Here is a 16,583-nt window from a genome sequence, read left to right as displayed (position 1 = left end):
AAAATACTAGCTGACCCGGCGAACTTCGTACCGCCTAACAATCAATGAACTTACAGTTTACTTTCACCATTTATAAATCAAGAGCGGCTGTATCGTTTTTAATCATGTTTAATTTATTATAATAAAATAAGGATACAAATTATATAAAAATACGTAAATGAGTACCAAAATTGCTTGTCAGAAAGACATTTTCTTTATTGAATCTTCATAGTGTGAATCGGAGCACGTTTACGCGGATTTTTTTCAACAAATTTTCTTACGTTTTAGCTTAAGAAATTTTTGGCATTGTGGTTTAATAAAGCAGTTCATGGAATAAAAATTGTACGCATTCAGTTGTTGGCTATTTGCGTTATTAGCTGTAAAAAAATGTTTTTAGGTCCAAGTCTGTTGCATACACTTGGCCCATTCAGGGGGCAGGTTGACACGACCCCAGACCGACGCTTGACTGATGCTCAAAATCGTGCAAGAAAAGCCCCTATGAAGCAGCATTCGCATTAAATGACTTAAGGCGCGCCAGTTTTAGTATCTCTGTTTGGAAAAAATGCACTGCGTAAACGTACTGCATGCGTAGACGCACCACGGTGAGCCCTACACATTCGGGTTTAATGTCTTGAGTCAAGCACCTTCTGAGAAACAACAGTTTTTGTTTTGTTATCAGGCGCAAGATGAAGCGGATGAAGCTAAATAAATATAGCGAAGCAAAGCAGTGACGCAGCGAGGGGAGGTTTTGGGGGATAAACCCCCCCCCAAGAGCTTAGAGAATTTTTTTATGAAAGATTTTGTTATTAATATTAGGGGGACGGATGACTAACAAACAAAACATATTTAACTATTCACACAGCCACAAAATCCACTATTTTGAACCATTTATCTTAAAAAAATGTCTGGGGGAAGTGCCCCCTTACTTTCCGCTTACCTTAGCGAGTTTTCTATACCCTACAGACCCGTGGTATTAGCTGCGCCCAAAACCCCCTATCCTAGCTACGCACTTGAAGCGAAGGAAGAAATACAGAGGATGGTTTATCGACTCGTGAACATAGCACTCTAAATTGACCATGAGAAAATCATGGGTTTTCATTAGCACATGAGCACAAACAACACAAAAACTGAAAGAATGACCATGCGATTTTTTAATCGTTATCACGAATGCAACACGAATTGTAAATTGAATACGTTTTAGCTCAAAAGGGCATATGAGTTGAGATCATGGAATCTACGGAATGAGGACTTCCTAACCTTTGAATTTTCCTTTGAGTAAAGTTGCGTGAATCACATTCATCACCAATTTTTTTAATGATCAAACACGTTCCGTTGGATAGTTATGGTTGGTTTAGGCTTCGAAAGATCATGAGCACAGAAACTACATTTTTCTGTAAATCGTGCCTTGGTAAGCCAGGTACGTCCAAGGACTTAAAATATTCAAATAGATAGTTGGTGATTTCGTCTTCGTTTGTTACACATTTAAAAGATTCGAATCCATGCAGAGTACGAACTATTTGAATTTACCTCGTTTTAGTCATCCACATCTTCGTTCTTGCTCGCTAAATCAACCATCTTTGATTCTTTTTGTAATCAATCATATTCTGGAACTCTTTGTTGATGAGCAAACTACTCGATTCCTCGACAGGAACACGGACATTACCGTTTGTCAACAATTGCTTGGAGATTTGTTTACAAACACGGTAGTGAAGTGTCAACTCGAGCTGGGCCACGGCTGGGCTTACAATCAGCTCGAATTAAATTTTAAAAATGTAATTTCAATTTAATTAATATTTTGAATATATTTAGAAATTAAAATGTTATATTGTTACTAAATTCAGTTATTAAAGTGGTAAAAACAAAACTAATTATTTAATTTGTAGTTTTGACCGACTTATCAATTGTTGTGTTACTATAACTCCTAAATGCATGTCCATAGGAAAGAGATGAATTTTTTTTGTGAAATTATCCTTTTTTTAATGGCCTATATGTTAACCCCGCCTGTGACGAATCCAAAGAACCAAATCTCATTGAAATCGGTGCAGCCGTTCTCGAGTTATAAGTGTTCTAACTAACACGATTTTCGACTTTCTTTTATATATATAGATTTCAATTTCAAAGGTAACACGTGATATATATCTTGATATGAACACAAATTTTACAAATTAAACCTGAGCACTGTACTTGACCAAACCAAACCCCTAAACTCAATATTGAGGCAGAACCAGAAAGAAATCACCTAAGAACGTCAGTTATTATCTTTATCTTTCCAGGAATAAGTTTTCCTATGGCAATCCTACCCTCCTTTATGAAAATATTTCAATTTCAATGATAACTAGTAAAAAAGATCTTGATATGGATACAAATTTTACAACTTAACCTGAGCACTATCCTCCAGTAGCGCCGCGAGGGGGTGGGGTTTTGGGGGATAAAATCCCCCCCAGAGCTCAGAGATATGTTAAAGTTTGATCCATTTTATTTAATTGGATTGATATTACTAATACAACAGTGTAAGTATTAATAAAATATCCCTCAGAAAGCCGTAAAACACACCATTTTGAACCAATTATCTTAAAATTCCGCAAATTCGTTAGCCTCGCACCCACCGCTTATCCTGGTGGGTATTCCATACCCCCCACACACCCCGGTATTAGTTACACCTAAACCCCCCCCCAGCCTTAATTACTAGCTGCGCCCCTGCTATCCTTGTCCATTCTTTCTTATTCCATCATTATATTGAAATCATCGATATATAGGTTTACTATACGGTGAAAGATGCGAACTATTTTAAACGATTGCTAACTTAGAGATATATGTGTGTGTGTGTGTGTGTACCTTTTCAAAGACGAAAAAACTCGGAAAAATTAACATTGCTTGTGTTTTGCCTCGCTTTCTCCCCAAGTCCGGACGGAAACCTACCACCTCCACACACTTGATAGGCAGAAAGATCTTATATCTATCAATCCCAGAATATCCGTTGCTAATTTTTCAGTAAGCGATCGTTTACAACATATTTCGTATCTTTCGTCGTACATTATCTTATTCCATCAATATTTTATATATTTTATCTTTCGATAAAATATATAAAATATTGATGGAATAAGAAAAAAATGGACAAGGACATTTGGTTTTGTGGACATTTACTGACAACAAGGAAATTTACTTTTCAGGAATATGTATTACTTTGGTATTCTTGTCTTGTTTTATGTTATGAAAATATTCCAATATTAATGCAAACTAGTGAGAGAGATCTTGATATGGTCACAAATTTTACAACTTACCTTTTTAACTTGTTTTTAAATTAACTTTTTTTTAAATTTTAACTTTTACCTGAGCACTGTCCTTGTCCATTTTTTTACTAATTCCATCATTATGTTAATTATGGGATAGGTATACTATACGAGAAAAAATCCGAAATATTATAAACGATCGCTAACTTAAAGATATGCGTGTGCCTTTGCGAAGACGCAAAAACTCAGAAAAATTAACATGCCTTGTGTTTTGTTTCGCTTTCTCCCCCAGTCTCGACGGAACCCCACCCCCTCAACACACTTGAAAGGCAGAAAGATATTGAGATGGATAAAATTTTACAACTAACAACTGCGCACTGTCATTGTCCATTTTTTATTCTTATTACGTCAATGCATTATAATTTTTATCGGAAGATAAGTATACATTACGAAAAAATACGAGAAATATATTGAAAATTATCGCTAACTCAAAAACTATCTGCGGATAAATTAGTGACTCTTCGTTCGGATTATTTCATTATCTTCGCATGGCTATCTAGCTAACTCTTACCGAAGAAAATAGGAAGATATGCGAAATAATAATACTGAAAAATATATGTGTTTGACTCATATTCCCCTGGCTCGGGGGAAGAGGGGACCGGATTGTGGTCTCACCCGGGTCAGGTTAAATAAAGCGCTAATTCGAGTCAAGTGATATTTAAACAAAATTTACATATTTATATGAATATACGAGGGTTGCCCAAAAAGTAATGCACCATAATTTTTTTCTTCGATACTTATTCTTTGCACATAATGAGATTTGCACACACGAAAGAATGATGTTTCAACTACGCATTCTATTTTTTTCCACATTATACCCATCCCGTTATATGGCCTTCCTCTATCGCGAAATAAGGGGCTGTATGCCGTGTTAGAATCAATCCTTGTTCTAGTCCCCGACCGCTGCAAATTTTGGAGCACCACCGAACTGCCCTCTGACGTCCTCGTGATGAGCCCAGCGACTTGCTGAAATGTTATTGACAGTGGAATCGGAAAACCAGGGCGGGCCCGTAAGGGGTACACTCTCGAGGACCGGCGACCAAGTCAGAGACTTACACGTCCGCGCCATCTCAAGAGGGGAAGGACTGAGGAAGGAAAAAAGGATAGGAGGCATCGCTGCGATGAGAGCCCGACGAAACCTCTAAGGATGGGATAGGTGTGGAAGGGAAGGATAGGGAATACCCTCATCGCTATGAGAGCGACTATTACTCGCGAAAACATGATTTACTGTTTCCACAGGAAGGAAAACAATTTCCTATGAGGAAGGAAATTTCTACGATTTATTATTAATTTATTATTAATTTTTAGCTGTTTATTAATAATTTTAACCTTTTATAAATAATCCTGATTTTTTTCAAGAGTTTAGTGGCAGGATAATTATTGATTCGAAAATAGGGTAGTTTCCTTCATCAAAGAAAACGAAAGGCAGTGATTGCAATTCGTTACCCACAATTAGTTCATTCATAATATACATTTATTTTGGTTTTAGAAATCCCAGTTTAGACGAATGTTAATGGTAAATTTTAACGTCAATTGAAAAAGGCCAGATTGGCACCCATGCGATGCCACTCCACGTGACGTCACAGGGACCTAGATGCAGTCAGGAGTTTTACATCGTCTGAGATTACTAATGCATGTATGAGGCACAGATCTCACGGAAACATCTCTTAATAATCACCTATTAAAATTGACTAAGGTCGGAAAGTTTCCTTCGTTTGATAGAGGAATAATAACCCTTATGCAAGCGCTACCTGCTAGCAGAGTACTCTACGCTACCGCCATGCTCAGTAGCAAGCAGCCTGCATCATAGCGGCGTTCATTGCCTTGCACCCAGATGGCCTCACATAGCAGCAGACAGACGTTAAACTTTTCACTTTTAATTTCATCGCGAAAAATAGATATCGTCATTAAATGATCTAAAAACGTGAAATACGTACTCCAGGAGTAATAATCTTTAGATTTAGGCAATAAAAAAATAGGAAACCGCCCTATTAACTCCCTCAATCCCGATATTTCGGCTCGTGACATAGGGTTAATTTCGGAATCAAACCGAATTAAAAACTGGATTCGTTTCACCAAAATCTTAATAATACCATTAAACTGGAATAGGATGGCATGCCGGGTGGTATTTGAACGGCTTCTTTACCAGCTAAGCAACTAATATAAATTATAAACAGCGTATTGTAATGAGACTCGTAATAGGTCCTAGAGGAAACACACAAGACTGCTGGAAATTCCTCTGGAGCCAAGAGAAGTGCCCAGATGCATCCTTGCCCACGGGAAATAGGTGCAAGGTAACCAGCTCCCGAGTCATATAGAGAGATCGGTGCCGTCAAGAGATGGGGGTGGGGGGTGGCACAGCGCTATCAAGTTGCACCGTGGGATCTTTCCACGCCGAGTAGCGTACGTCCACTCCCTTATTGCAGTGCCTCCGTTCGACGGATGAAGACAAGAGGAGCCTTACGTGACTAGCCTACCTACGCTCCGACACCAACTCACTCAGCAAGGAGGCTGCGGAAAGCATCCAAGGAATTTAGCGGAGAAAGAAAAGGAGGAACTCTCCTTATTAAATCTAGGTCCGTGGGATAAGTTCCAAGGCAACATAACCGAGGTCGAGCATATTGTTCATCACGAAAGGGGTTGTGGAAGAAAGGGATTGGTTTCAGCACGAATAGATATACTTTTTTTGCTATGTGCATCGCTATAATTGTATACTAGGTAACCCGTGCGAAAATATCGTCCTTTCAATTCATAATATTGTCCGAGGCCGTTGATATTGTTCACCATAAAAATGGGTTGTGAAAGGAAGGGATTGGTATTAATACAAATATATTCAGCTTGTTTTGTGTAGTGTTATTATTGTGTCCTGAAAATTTCGCACTCCCTAACTTCACTTATAAAAATTCATAATATTCTCTAATTATTTAAACAGTTTCATTATAAACTCTCACTCTTATACGACTTTATACCTTTCACCCATATACAATCACTATGTGCTTCGTACATATTTTTTCGTTCATATCATGCTTTCGTACTATTTTCATACTTTTTTGTCAATTACCGTTGATAATATTTTTTTGAATACTTTCAAACACGATTTTTTTATTCATTAATGATACACGTTATCTTTCAAGTTACTTGCACACGATGTCTCTTTTAGAGAACGTTTAACGTTCTTCTTACTTATTTGATTTTACTTTTAATAGTTTTGCCTGCTAAGGTTACGTTTCTTTGGTTTAGTTATTGATTTAACGGGTTAATTTTTTTTTTTAAGTTTAGAATAAATGAATGTGTGGAGTCGATATTCCTTGAGCGAGTAATTTACGTGGAAAAATCGAAACTTTGAAGTATAATTAAAGGGTGAATAGTGAAAACTGAGATGGATATTGTATTTTTCGTCAGAATCAGGCGATTCAAAGTTTGATGAATGATACCTCAATAAATGATACCTCATTTATATTTGTTTAGGCTCAGTATTAAAGGAGCATATACGGAATGACAGAAAAGGAGCTTTCTGTAATAATGACTATGATGCATGAAAATGACATGCTTGGGTGAAAGCGTAGTTAGTGTAGACAGAAATTGAGTCTCACGGCATATGTTGCCTACTAAAAATATTATGATATTATTAAACGTTGATTAGTACCTTGGAGAGCAGGTCTTTAAGAATGAAATGCAATATTGTTGGCCAACGTTTCGGTATATTTTTATACCTTCTTCAGGACTATTTATGAATTAAATTGATTGCATTAACCCATTAGTGCATAGCGTCTGATATATAGGACACTCGTGTTTAATTTTTTGTCTGGGCTCCAGTTGAATTGCGCTACATTTTGATACTATATTATGTTCAAATTCAAGTCTGTCTTCACGCCCTGCTAATATTTTATTCGACTCCTCGAATTTATTGACTTGAGAAGCATTTATGTGAGACATGAAATTGAAAGAATTTTCAGTCACCCGCACGGGGAAAGTAAATTATTTTTTATCGTACTATTTTGCTCAGTATGTTGATAAATTGTATCTCGTTTTTCTTCTAAAGGTTGATATTTTTATTTTCTATGTTATCAAGTTTTTCTATGCTATTTGAATATGAAATCGACTCTGCAAAATAACCTTCCGATGCATCGGACGGAGGTATTATTTAAAATATTGATTGTAAGCATTTAAAAATTGCAGAAACATGAGAAAATGAACCTTATTAGGCAGAACAATTACTTTCTAAATGAATATTCGACTAAAATAACTTTATGCACTAATGGGTTAACTTGAAAAGGCATGAAAAGTTTGTACAATATTTTTTACCGATAATAAAATAAAAATAAACAAAATTCAACTGTAAATTAATTAAAAAGAAGTAACACCAATTTTTGGGGGTTTTGCTTGACACTGTTCGTAATTACTCCGATCGGATTTCATTCCGAACGTTTATTCCTACTGTTTACGTTGCGATCAAAATTGGTGAGTTCGAAATGTTCATTCCGACGACGATATGAGACCTCAAAGTGAGTCGCCGGAGTGAGCGTTTTCAAGTACAAAAAATTCCGATTGAATTGAAAACAATCGCAATTAACCGTTCGGAATGAAAACCGATAGGAATAATTACGAACATAGTTAAGCACAACCCCCATAGCCCCAGATTGGACCCGTCCCTTATTTCACTTTTCCCTTTGGATTTTTGGGCCAATTTTGCACTTGGGGGTGACTCCGTGAAGGATTGCCACTGGCTGGCAGGCAAATATTTCCTAAAATTCTATCAGACTGTATTGTAGAAGACGCATAAATACATTAGTGAGAGCGAGGCAGCCTAGTGGGTAAAGCGCCTTGCTAGTGGTCGAAAGGACCCTGTTTCAAACAAAAGTCTTCAGTCGTTAAAATGTGAAAATTAAGTATTTAACAATAAAATAATGTCGTAAAGCTATAAATATTATCGCAACGGATCGCAACGCTCCCTAAGAGTTCCCGCTATAAAGGGAGTATATAAAGAAATGCAATAACATTCATGCGTTAAAATACACTTCCAGCTGCTTCCAGCGGCTACCATCAGGCGTTAACGGATCGTTCCTTTTACAATGGACAATGCCTGCAAGACATCTAAAGCGTATAAATATATATTACTCTTTTTTTGGTTAGTTGCAATTAAAGAGTATAGACACTATTAAGTTATATGCTTTGAAACTCAATGGCCATTCCTTCGCCTTAAATTTTATTAATATTTCTATTTTTCGTATGAAGATTTTCACAGCTTTTTTTTATCAATGTTGGTGGTTGTTTTCACTCCTTGAAGTGAAGCGTTGAGTAAGAAAATGTTACCTACGCAGAAATTCCCGAAAACAACCACCAAAAATATTTCTATTTCTAATAACCTTTCCTATAAATCTTTCTAATCTAATGTGGCAGCTCATAATTTAAGCAGATTACACGATAAAAATAAACTAAAGAATTTAGCAGTGTTTTCAACAGATTTTCCGACGCCGGATACTGATAATGTGCAGTCTACGTCTTTTCTCGGCGATTATGACTAAGTTTGGGCTAAAGAAGGCCACACTCATGAGACGCGTAACATCTGTGAATTCTGACCCGAGAACTAGATCTCTCGTACTCTCTCGAATGATCGCTGTCACTCGCTGTACTTCTCCGGAGACGGTGAGCAAGACATCTCAATCCTAAAGCTCCGGACTAACAGCGTGCAGGGAATATGTTTCGACACACCAACTCACGGCTGACAGTCGACTCAAAAGGGTTGTGAAATAAGCCTTGGACTAACAACAAGGAGACTTGGAAGGAGATAAAACTTCACTCTTTATGCATAACGCCCTGGAATTTTAGGCTTTCCAACTCGGAATGTACACACCGGCTTTTAGATATTTTTATGATAATTATTTAAGCAATTGCATTTTTTATTGCATAAGCAATGGCCATGTTTTTGATTTTGACAACGCCGAAATTTTAGATCATGAGGTTATATTGAAAAAAATACTTTTTTAAGAAATGGTTTACATAAAAAAACAAAAAAACAGTTGTAATAAAAAAACACACATTGAAAACCTCAGTAAAATTTATTTTTATTTAATCAATCAAAATTAATGGTAACTAGGTGTGGTAATATCTTAGTAGCATAATATCAACTAATATGTACAAAGTTAAGGTATGTCAAAGTTTTTTGTGTATTCTGTTCTACGTAATATAAGCCCTGATGATGGTTTTAAATAGACAGAAACGTTGGCTATAACTTTTTTTGCGTAACATACGTCGACCTACACTCCAAGAACTATTTTAATATGTATTAAACGAGGTCGAGATAAGGAGAAAAAAATTATGATAATTATTGTGCTAAAATTTTCGAGAGGAAGGCTTGCAGACGAGATACGGAGGAGACATAAGACTCAGATCGAGCGAGAACTGAGTGGGGAGGGAATGTTGAAAACAGTGATAGGTGGAAAAATGTTAGGTAATGCCAGAGAATGGTAGGAAGTGAATAAGATTTTTAGATAAAATGGAAAGGAGTGGGCCTTATTGTTAATTGTAGAGGCGAGTCCAAGTTGGGAGGAGTGAGAGGCCAGAGAAATCAGCGAAATCATCCATGTCAACCTATCTTAGCAGGCAGAGAAGTCTAATCATAATTTGAAAAAAGGAGGGATAATCATAAATTTTAGGGATGCGCGAGGGGTGCTTTTCGATCTCGAGTCGAGTATCGAGTTGAGTTGAAAACAGGGATGCCGACTTCCAAAAAATATTGGGGGGGCGAATCTTGCCCCGGGAAATTTTAAAAGCAGTGAGTTTTTAGTTTTTTAAGCATTTTAGAAGAGTCATATGACCATCATTAGAACCCTGATAACTGGAATCTTGATATCTGGACTCTCCGGGGAAATCGTCGGACACAATTTTTCCTCACACCCATAACAAAGTTTTGAGGGAGCTCGGGCTCCCTCGGGCCCAATGGAGTCGGCGCTACTAGTTGAAAACGACTCGCAAGCATAGAGGCCAGTGTGGTACAGTTTGGTCATTTCTGGATCTGGCAATGTGATAACATCTACTATCAAATACTCGACTCGACTCGAATTTTCGAGTACTCGCACATCCCTAATAAATTAACGTTATCGTATGAATGGCCATCGGCTAAGTGCAATCACCACATTTATGCATTTACCATGGATTAAAACCAATAATACAAAAACCCTTAAAGTATTTCGCTAATTCGTTGTCTCGGGCGTGACGTCATGGAATCGACTTAGCATGATGAAAAGTGAAAAAAATTGTAAGTCTACGTGAGTTTATGAAAATACGACCTCGATTTCGACGTAGCACGTCAGCATGTGATGGACGTGAAGCGTCAAAACCTAGGTCGTTTTTCAATACATTCTCGTAGAACTAGTTTTTCACTTTTCATTAGAAGTTTTGATGAATTGATCTAGAGTTAACATATTTGGCAAGGATATTGCTAGACAGCTATAATAACGAATATGGACTGTTTCGCGTATCTCGGTTTTGACCAAACATTAGTAAACATTATTATGGCGAAATTCACATGGCTAATGGTGTCCGAATGAAATTTTTTGTTGCTTAATTCTCTTCGACAATGCCCCACGTATAAAAATATAGTTCCAATATGCATTATGTTAACATGACTCCATTTCACGCACAAGTAAAAAAAGAAACATTTCTCCATTTCAATTATATTACAAAATTTTAACCCAAAATTACTGTACAGATAACTATTTGGAGTTCCCGTAACTAAACATGAGAATAATGATAGTGAAAGCTAAAAAAAACGAGTTCACATTAAGCCGATCCCTACATCCGATACATTTGTCTACACACCACCATCGAATACTCATATCTGGTGACTCGTCACAGTTAAAAACAAAACCAAGGCATGCGAAATTCCACAGCATGCGATATATATACATTGATAGGAGGGCGAAGAGGTAGTGAATCGACGCGAAGCATGTAAGCGGATACCATGAACACGCTGCTATCTCGAGATCATCGCTTTCCAGGCTATTAATCACCTTTCACAACGTCCACCGAAAACCGCGATAGGGCTGTCAAACAGTCGAGGCGAGAGTCGAAGCAAAGCGAGGAAGGGAGAGGAGTGGGGGGGGGGGGGTATGGTCAGGAGTGAGGAAGGGGGAGGAGAGATGCCATTTGGCAACAGTGCATCATCGGTTCCATGAAAAGAAATCTAGGAGATGAGCTTGATCGTTGCAGTAGAACCGATACAATCTAATCTACTGGATATTATCTACACAACATAATGATGGGCCTAAACGAAAGATGCAACTGAACAACGATACAATGCGTGGGTAGGGAGTTCAGTGGAGAGAAGGATTCATTTTCATAACTGGTTCCATATAGCACTTCTAAATACTTTGGAGACCTTGGTAATGGCGCGCCGAGCGTTCGGGTGGCTATGTAGCTAGAAAATACTCTTTAAATATTCAGTGCCTTGAAGAGTTTAGAGCCTTGAGGCCCCAAAGCAAGATAGGCAAAGAGACCCCCGAACAAACCTTTAGGCCCTCTATCCCGACAAACTTCTTCCCCCCCCCCCCATTACTCCATCCAGGTTGTATTTCACGACATTTAAAAATTCACATTACCAATAAATTTTCTTATTATTTCCAATTAAATTTCAACTTTTTCCTGAGTCTTCAAGGACCCCACCGAGACCGAGGCCCCAAAACGGCCGCTTTCCTCACCTAGTGCTAAATCCGGCACTGAAAATATCACTAACTTATGAATATTCTCATGCTGGCATAATTCCAAAAAACGTAAATTCTTGTATCTACTATATGATTCATTAAAAAAATAATTGATAATGAGAGATAATTATCACTAAATTTTTAACATTCCCTCAAATGGCGATACTCCAAGAAAAACGGAAATTCTCGAATCTATTATATGATTTATTCATGTAGTTTTTCACATTTTCAAAATCTATACACCTGTTCTACAAATCTGATTCAGCCATAATGCGGAAGATCAGCAATCGGACTTATTCAAGACTATTTCCGCAAATCAAGATTCAGTTCACTCGTACGAAGTTGTTAAAAAATTTTCGCTAACATTTGGGTGAGAATACGTCAAAATAAATCCTGAATCACACCATCATTTTTCACGTACAAGTTAAGGTATAGAGGAAATCATAGCTTAATTGATGACTCTCGAACGTTATCATTTTCAGGCCGAAGTACTCACTTTTCCCCCCAGGGGTGTCGGAACGCTGTTCCGGCGCGTTTCGGCCCAAATTAAGCACTGGAAATGTGAGGGTAGAGCTCACCCTGGGATAATAATCAATGAAACGATCAATGGACTTGTTAGTGAAAAATGATCGTATGATTAAGGCTTATGATAGTTTGGAGTGCTGCTTCTACGGAAACGGGGAGGAATGGCAGCTTTGTTTACTCACCCTCAGTTTGTGGACCTCCCTCTGCAGTTTGAGCACCTCCTGGTCGCTCCTCTTCAGCAGACTCTTCAGTTCCTCCGCCTCCGCTGACGATGCCTCCGCCTTGGACTCCCACTCCTTCACGTCGCGCCTCAGCTGAGAGACCATCTTGCGCAGGGCCTCCTCGGAACCCCCTTCCTTCTGACCCCCGTTCTGCATCATCGTGGGCGTGTTGTTGTTCGTCCTGTTGGGCGAGGACGGTTGGTGGTGGCGCAGTCCGTCCATGTGGTTCCCGACGACAGAAGACGGGTCCTCGTCACTGCCCTTGCGGGACCCCTCGCCACCCGAGTGGTGCTGGTGGTGATCGGAGTGCGACCCGGACGAACCGGAGTCCGCTGTAGTGGAAGAGTTTTTGTTCTGAAAAGGAGGAAGAGAATGGACAGGTCAGTTTACATTGTGACCATGGAAACAAAAACAAAATTTGAATTTTCATAAGGAGGCAGAATAAATGGAACGGGCGGGAAACGGAAAGGAATTTAGCCAATCCACGACATAGGGAATAGAAGAATTGGTGTGAGTAAAAGGTGGATTTTGATTGGCCAAATTCATCTCCACTTCCGGCACGTTCCGTAGGTTCTTCCTCCATGTGAACCTAGCCAAACACGGTCAGATCATGGTTAAGTCAATCAAATCAAGAGCTGCCCTAAATAGTAGCAGAGAGTACGAACATTTCCAGTAATATGTTCTTTATAAAAAGTTCTCAAACACTAAAGATGTTTAAATAAATTTTTCGCATCGCAAGTGGATTAGTTGAGCTAAAAAAAAGCCTGCCTCCAAATACAACAACATATATGCTGAGTTACTTGAAAAACAAACCTCACAAATGCGAAAGATCCACAAAGTTTTAAATCAATTAATGTAAATATGAATTCGAGATTCAAAAAAAGACTTCCCAAGGTGATGCCTTTTTCATTAAAATAATTGAAAAAGGCGTTTTCGGGATACCTGGATAAGATTATTCAAAGAGCAATAATCATTTCAATATTTGGCCTACTTTTGAGTTGAATGTGCAATGTGCATACACTCCTTGCTTCGAATCATAATTGTGAACTTCCTAGTTCACCGTTTTGTGGGTCAAGATAAGTTGAACACGATATGATAGCTCATTGGTTAGGAGCGGGTCTCTAAACTGAAGAGTAAACCTTCCATTCCACTCAATTTCTTGGTAGCGCAGCGGTACACATACGGGAGCTTGATGCAATGGATGGGGTGGGTGACCACTTTTATACAGACAGGTATTGCAGTTTTCTTGGAAGAGGACTATTGATACGAAAGGTTGAATCGGAAACTTATCACTTCCTTGCAGTCACTTATTCCGAGTCTCCAATCATCGTCAGTAGTAAACGATCCTGAGATTGAATTGATGTAGCTCTCCGCGCAGTTCTTCAAGCATCAAATCTTTTCACACTTACACAAATCTTCTGATATACATCCTCCATTACGTGTACTGCATTTTTCATCCAAGGTCTTCCTTAGCCGTCATTCAATTCTAAAGTTCTCTGACGACTGTCTTCATCGGAACATCATGATGAGGCCAATAAAGTAGTAGGGATGTAGCGATCGCTTAGCTTTTATTAGGCGATATGAACTGCGGAATGTTTTGAAACGCCCGCCATTGTGTCAAAAATCCATCATCAACAGTCGTGATTATTGCATAAGAGTTATAATGGTTTTAACGGATTCAGGTCCCGTCTTCATTAATGGTTTTCTGAAGAATTTTCTCCTACTGCACTCAAGACTGCCACGTAATTGAATCAGTCAATTAACATAGGTATACCAACCACACGCAATGGCGATTAATTTGAAGATAACATAAAACAAAGACACGATTCGAGTTTTCATACCAGTGCATTGTCACGGTCAGAAATGGAAACTGATAATACCACAAATCACGATCGGTATTCTTCAATACAGCATCAGCGATATTAGGGATGTAGCGATCGCTTAGCTTTTATTAGGCGATATGAACTGCGGAATGTTTTGAAACGCCCGCCATTGTGTCAAAAATCCATCATCAACAGTCGTGATTATTGCATAAGAGTTATAATGGTTTTAACGGATTCAGGTTTATGCAAATGATGGCTAGCCATAGCATAAAGAAAGATATCTCTCCGCTCCATTATAACACGATTTTAGCACATAAATTTCTAGAAATAAATAGTAGCATGGCATTTCTCTGGATGCTTTCATCTCACTATCTCCGCATCTTTTGTTGATAGGATATTTTTAATTATCACAACTATAAAACAGTATAAATGACGTGTTCTCGTATTGGCTGAGATGTAAGCAATGGTACAGTCAGCACTCTTTTCCCGTCTCTAAGGGTACGATAATAAATTCCATAAAATACACGCATATTTTCGATAAAAGTAATTCTTATCAAATAAAAGTAAAAGATAATGGAACATTTAGAGATATTTCAATTAAAAAAGATCGCATGGTAAAATGTGTATTCCAGTTAGTTTCCCAAAAACTAATATTTAATGCAAATGGATGATAACAAGGGTCACAATGTTTTTAAAGTTCCAAAAAGTTTGAAAGCCCTACCAAAGTATATAATGCATGGCTGGAATTAGACAGGTAAAAGTTAATACCAAATCGGCCAAACTGACGGCTACGACTGGATGACGGTAGGATTTTATGATTAAGTGAACAGGACCGTATGACTTTTTTCGGGTTGATTACAATTATAAATATCATTAATAACTATTGTTTGAAACTGGAACGCTAAGAAACCATTGACATCATTATCTACATGTGACCACACCCTTCTCCTTCAAGATATGGTGATTATTTTGGTATTTTTTTTGGTCTATTCAGGTGGATGCATAGGTGGATTTGGGGGGGGGGGACGCACTCCCCCCAGACGCGCAAAAGATAGACGAGATTTTTTAATAAAAATATGAAAAATTTTTATATTTTAATATAAAAGTTATAGATACAAGTCTATACTCATTAAAAACTTTCATATTATATTTAAGAGTATATTTCGTAGACTAATTGTAGCATGTAGATTTTAGTCTCAAATACGAGGAGACCGTTTGCCTGTCAGAACCTGGTTTACCCCCCAGGAAAATCCTGGATCCGCCCTTGAGTGGATGTACTACGAGTTATAATCAATACATCTAAAAAGTTAGTAATTATCATTGAATTCGAATGTGGCGAAGGACATGGAAACACCAATTAAAGGCAAATTTTAATTCATCGAAAAAAAGCTGTTTGATGGAAAAGGACATGAAATCAATTCGAACTGAAACGGTTTCTACCGAAATCCATACTTATAATTCACTCGCTCCTCTATAAATAAAGCCTCTTAAGTGGCCACCAACCAGAATACTTGGAAAAGTTACAAGGAAAACGACATTAGCCCACAAGTAACTAAACCTGATTCCACTGAAATCCAGTCGTATTATTCACAGGCTGTTCGACATTCAGCCTTTTAACCATGCACACAATATGATTTACATAATCACCCAAATTATTAAGTCCAAGCAACGGGAAGTTTCTCATTTGCTCGGATGATGTAGAGCGGAGAGAGTTGAAGTCTAAATTTGAATTCATTCTCATGCATTAGCGCGGCTTTCGTTTCGTAAATATTCAGAACCTACTTCATCTATTTAAAAAAATTTATCTCTATGCTAATGACCATCCATTTTGATGAATAATTTTAGACCGATACCTCGATATTTTTGATTCTAAAAATGCCGTAAAAAATTATAAAATTGAAAGAAAATACGATAAAATTCAACCCATCAACTTGAAGCGCTTATTAATGAATTACGCCTGTGTCGTATTGTCTCGTCATCTTCCGTGCCGTAAAGCATAAGTTACCTATAAAATTTACCCCAATTAAATTAGTTTAACGACAT

General features: G+C 37.9%; 1 protein-coding gene across 4 annotated transcripts in view; it reads right to left on the bottom strand.

Annotated features, from left to right (window-relative positions):
• The window catches only part of LOC124161496 (cGMP-dependent protein kinase, isozyme 1), a 494,161-nt gene that overhangs the window by 139,975 nt on the left and 337,603 nt on the right, over positions 1-16,583 (bottom strand). For all 4 annotated transcript variants that reach the window (XM_046537829.1, XM_046537827.1, XM_046537826.1 and 1 more), the window contains exon 2: positions 12,679-13,071. In XM_046537829.1, coding sequence (XP_046393785.1) covers positions 12,679-12,939 — 261 coding nt within the window. In that variant the 5' untranslated portion in view covers positions 12,940-13,071. The remainder of the gene's footprint in view (positions 1-12,678; positions 13,072-16,583) is intronic.

This window comes from Ischnura elegans, chromosome 6 (assembly GCF_921293095.1).
Source record: "Ischnura elegans chromosome 6, ioIscEleg1.1, whole genome shotgun sequence".
NCBI lineage: Eukaryota > Metazoa > Arthropoda > Insecta > Odonata > Coenagrionidae > Ischnura > Ischnura elegans.
This window is presented reverse-complemented; position numbering and strand designations above follow the sequence as displayed.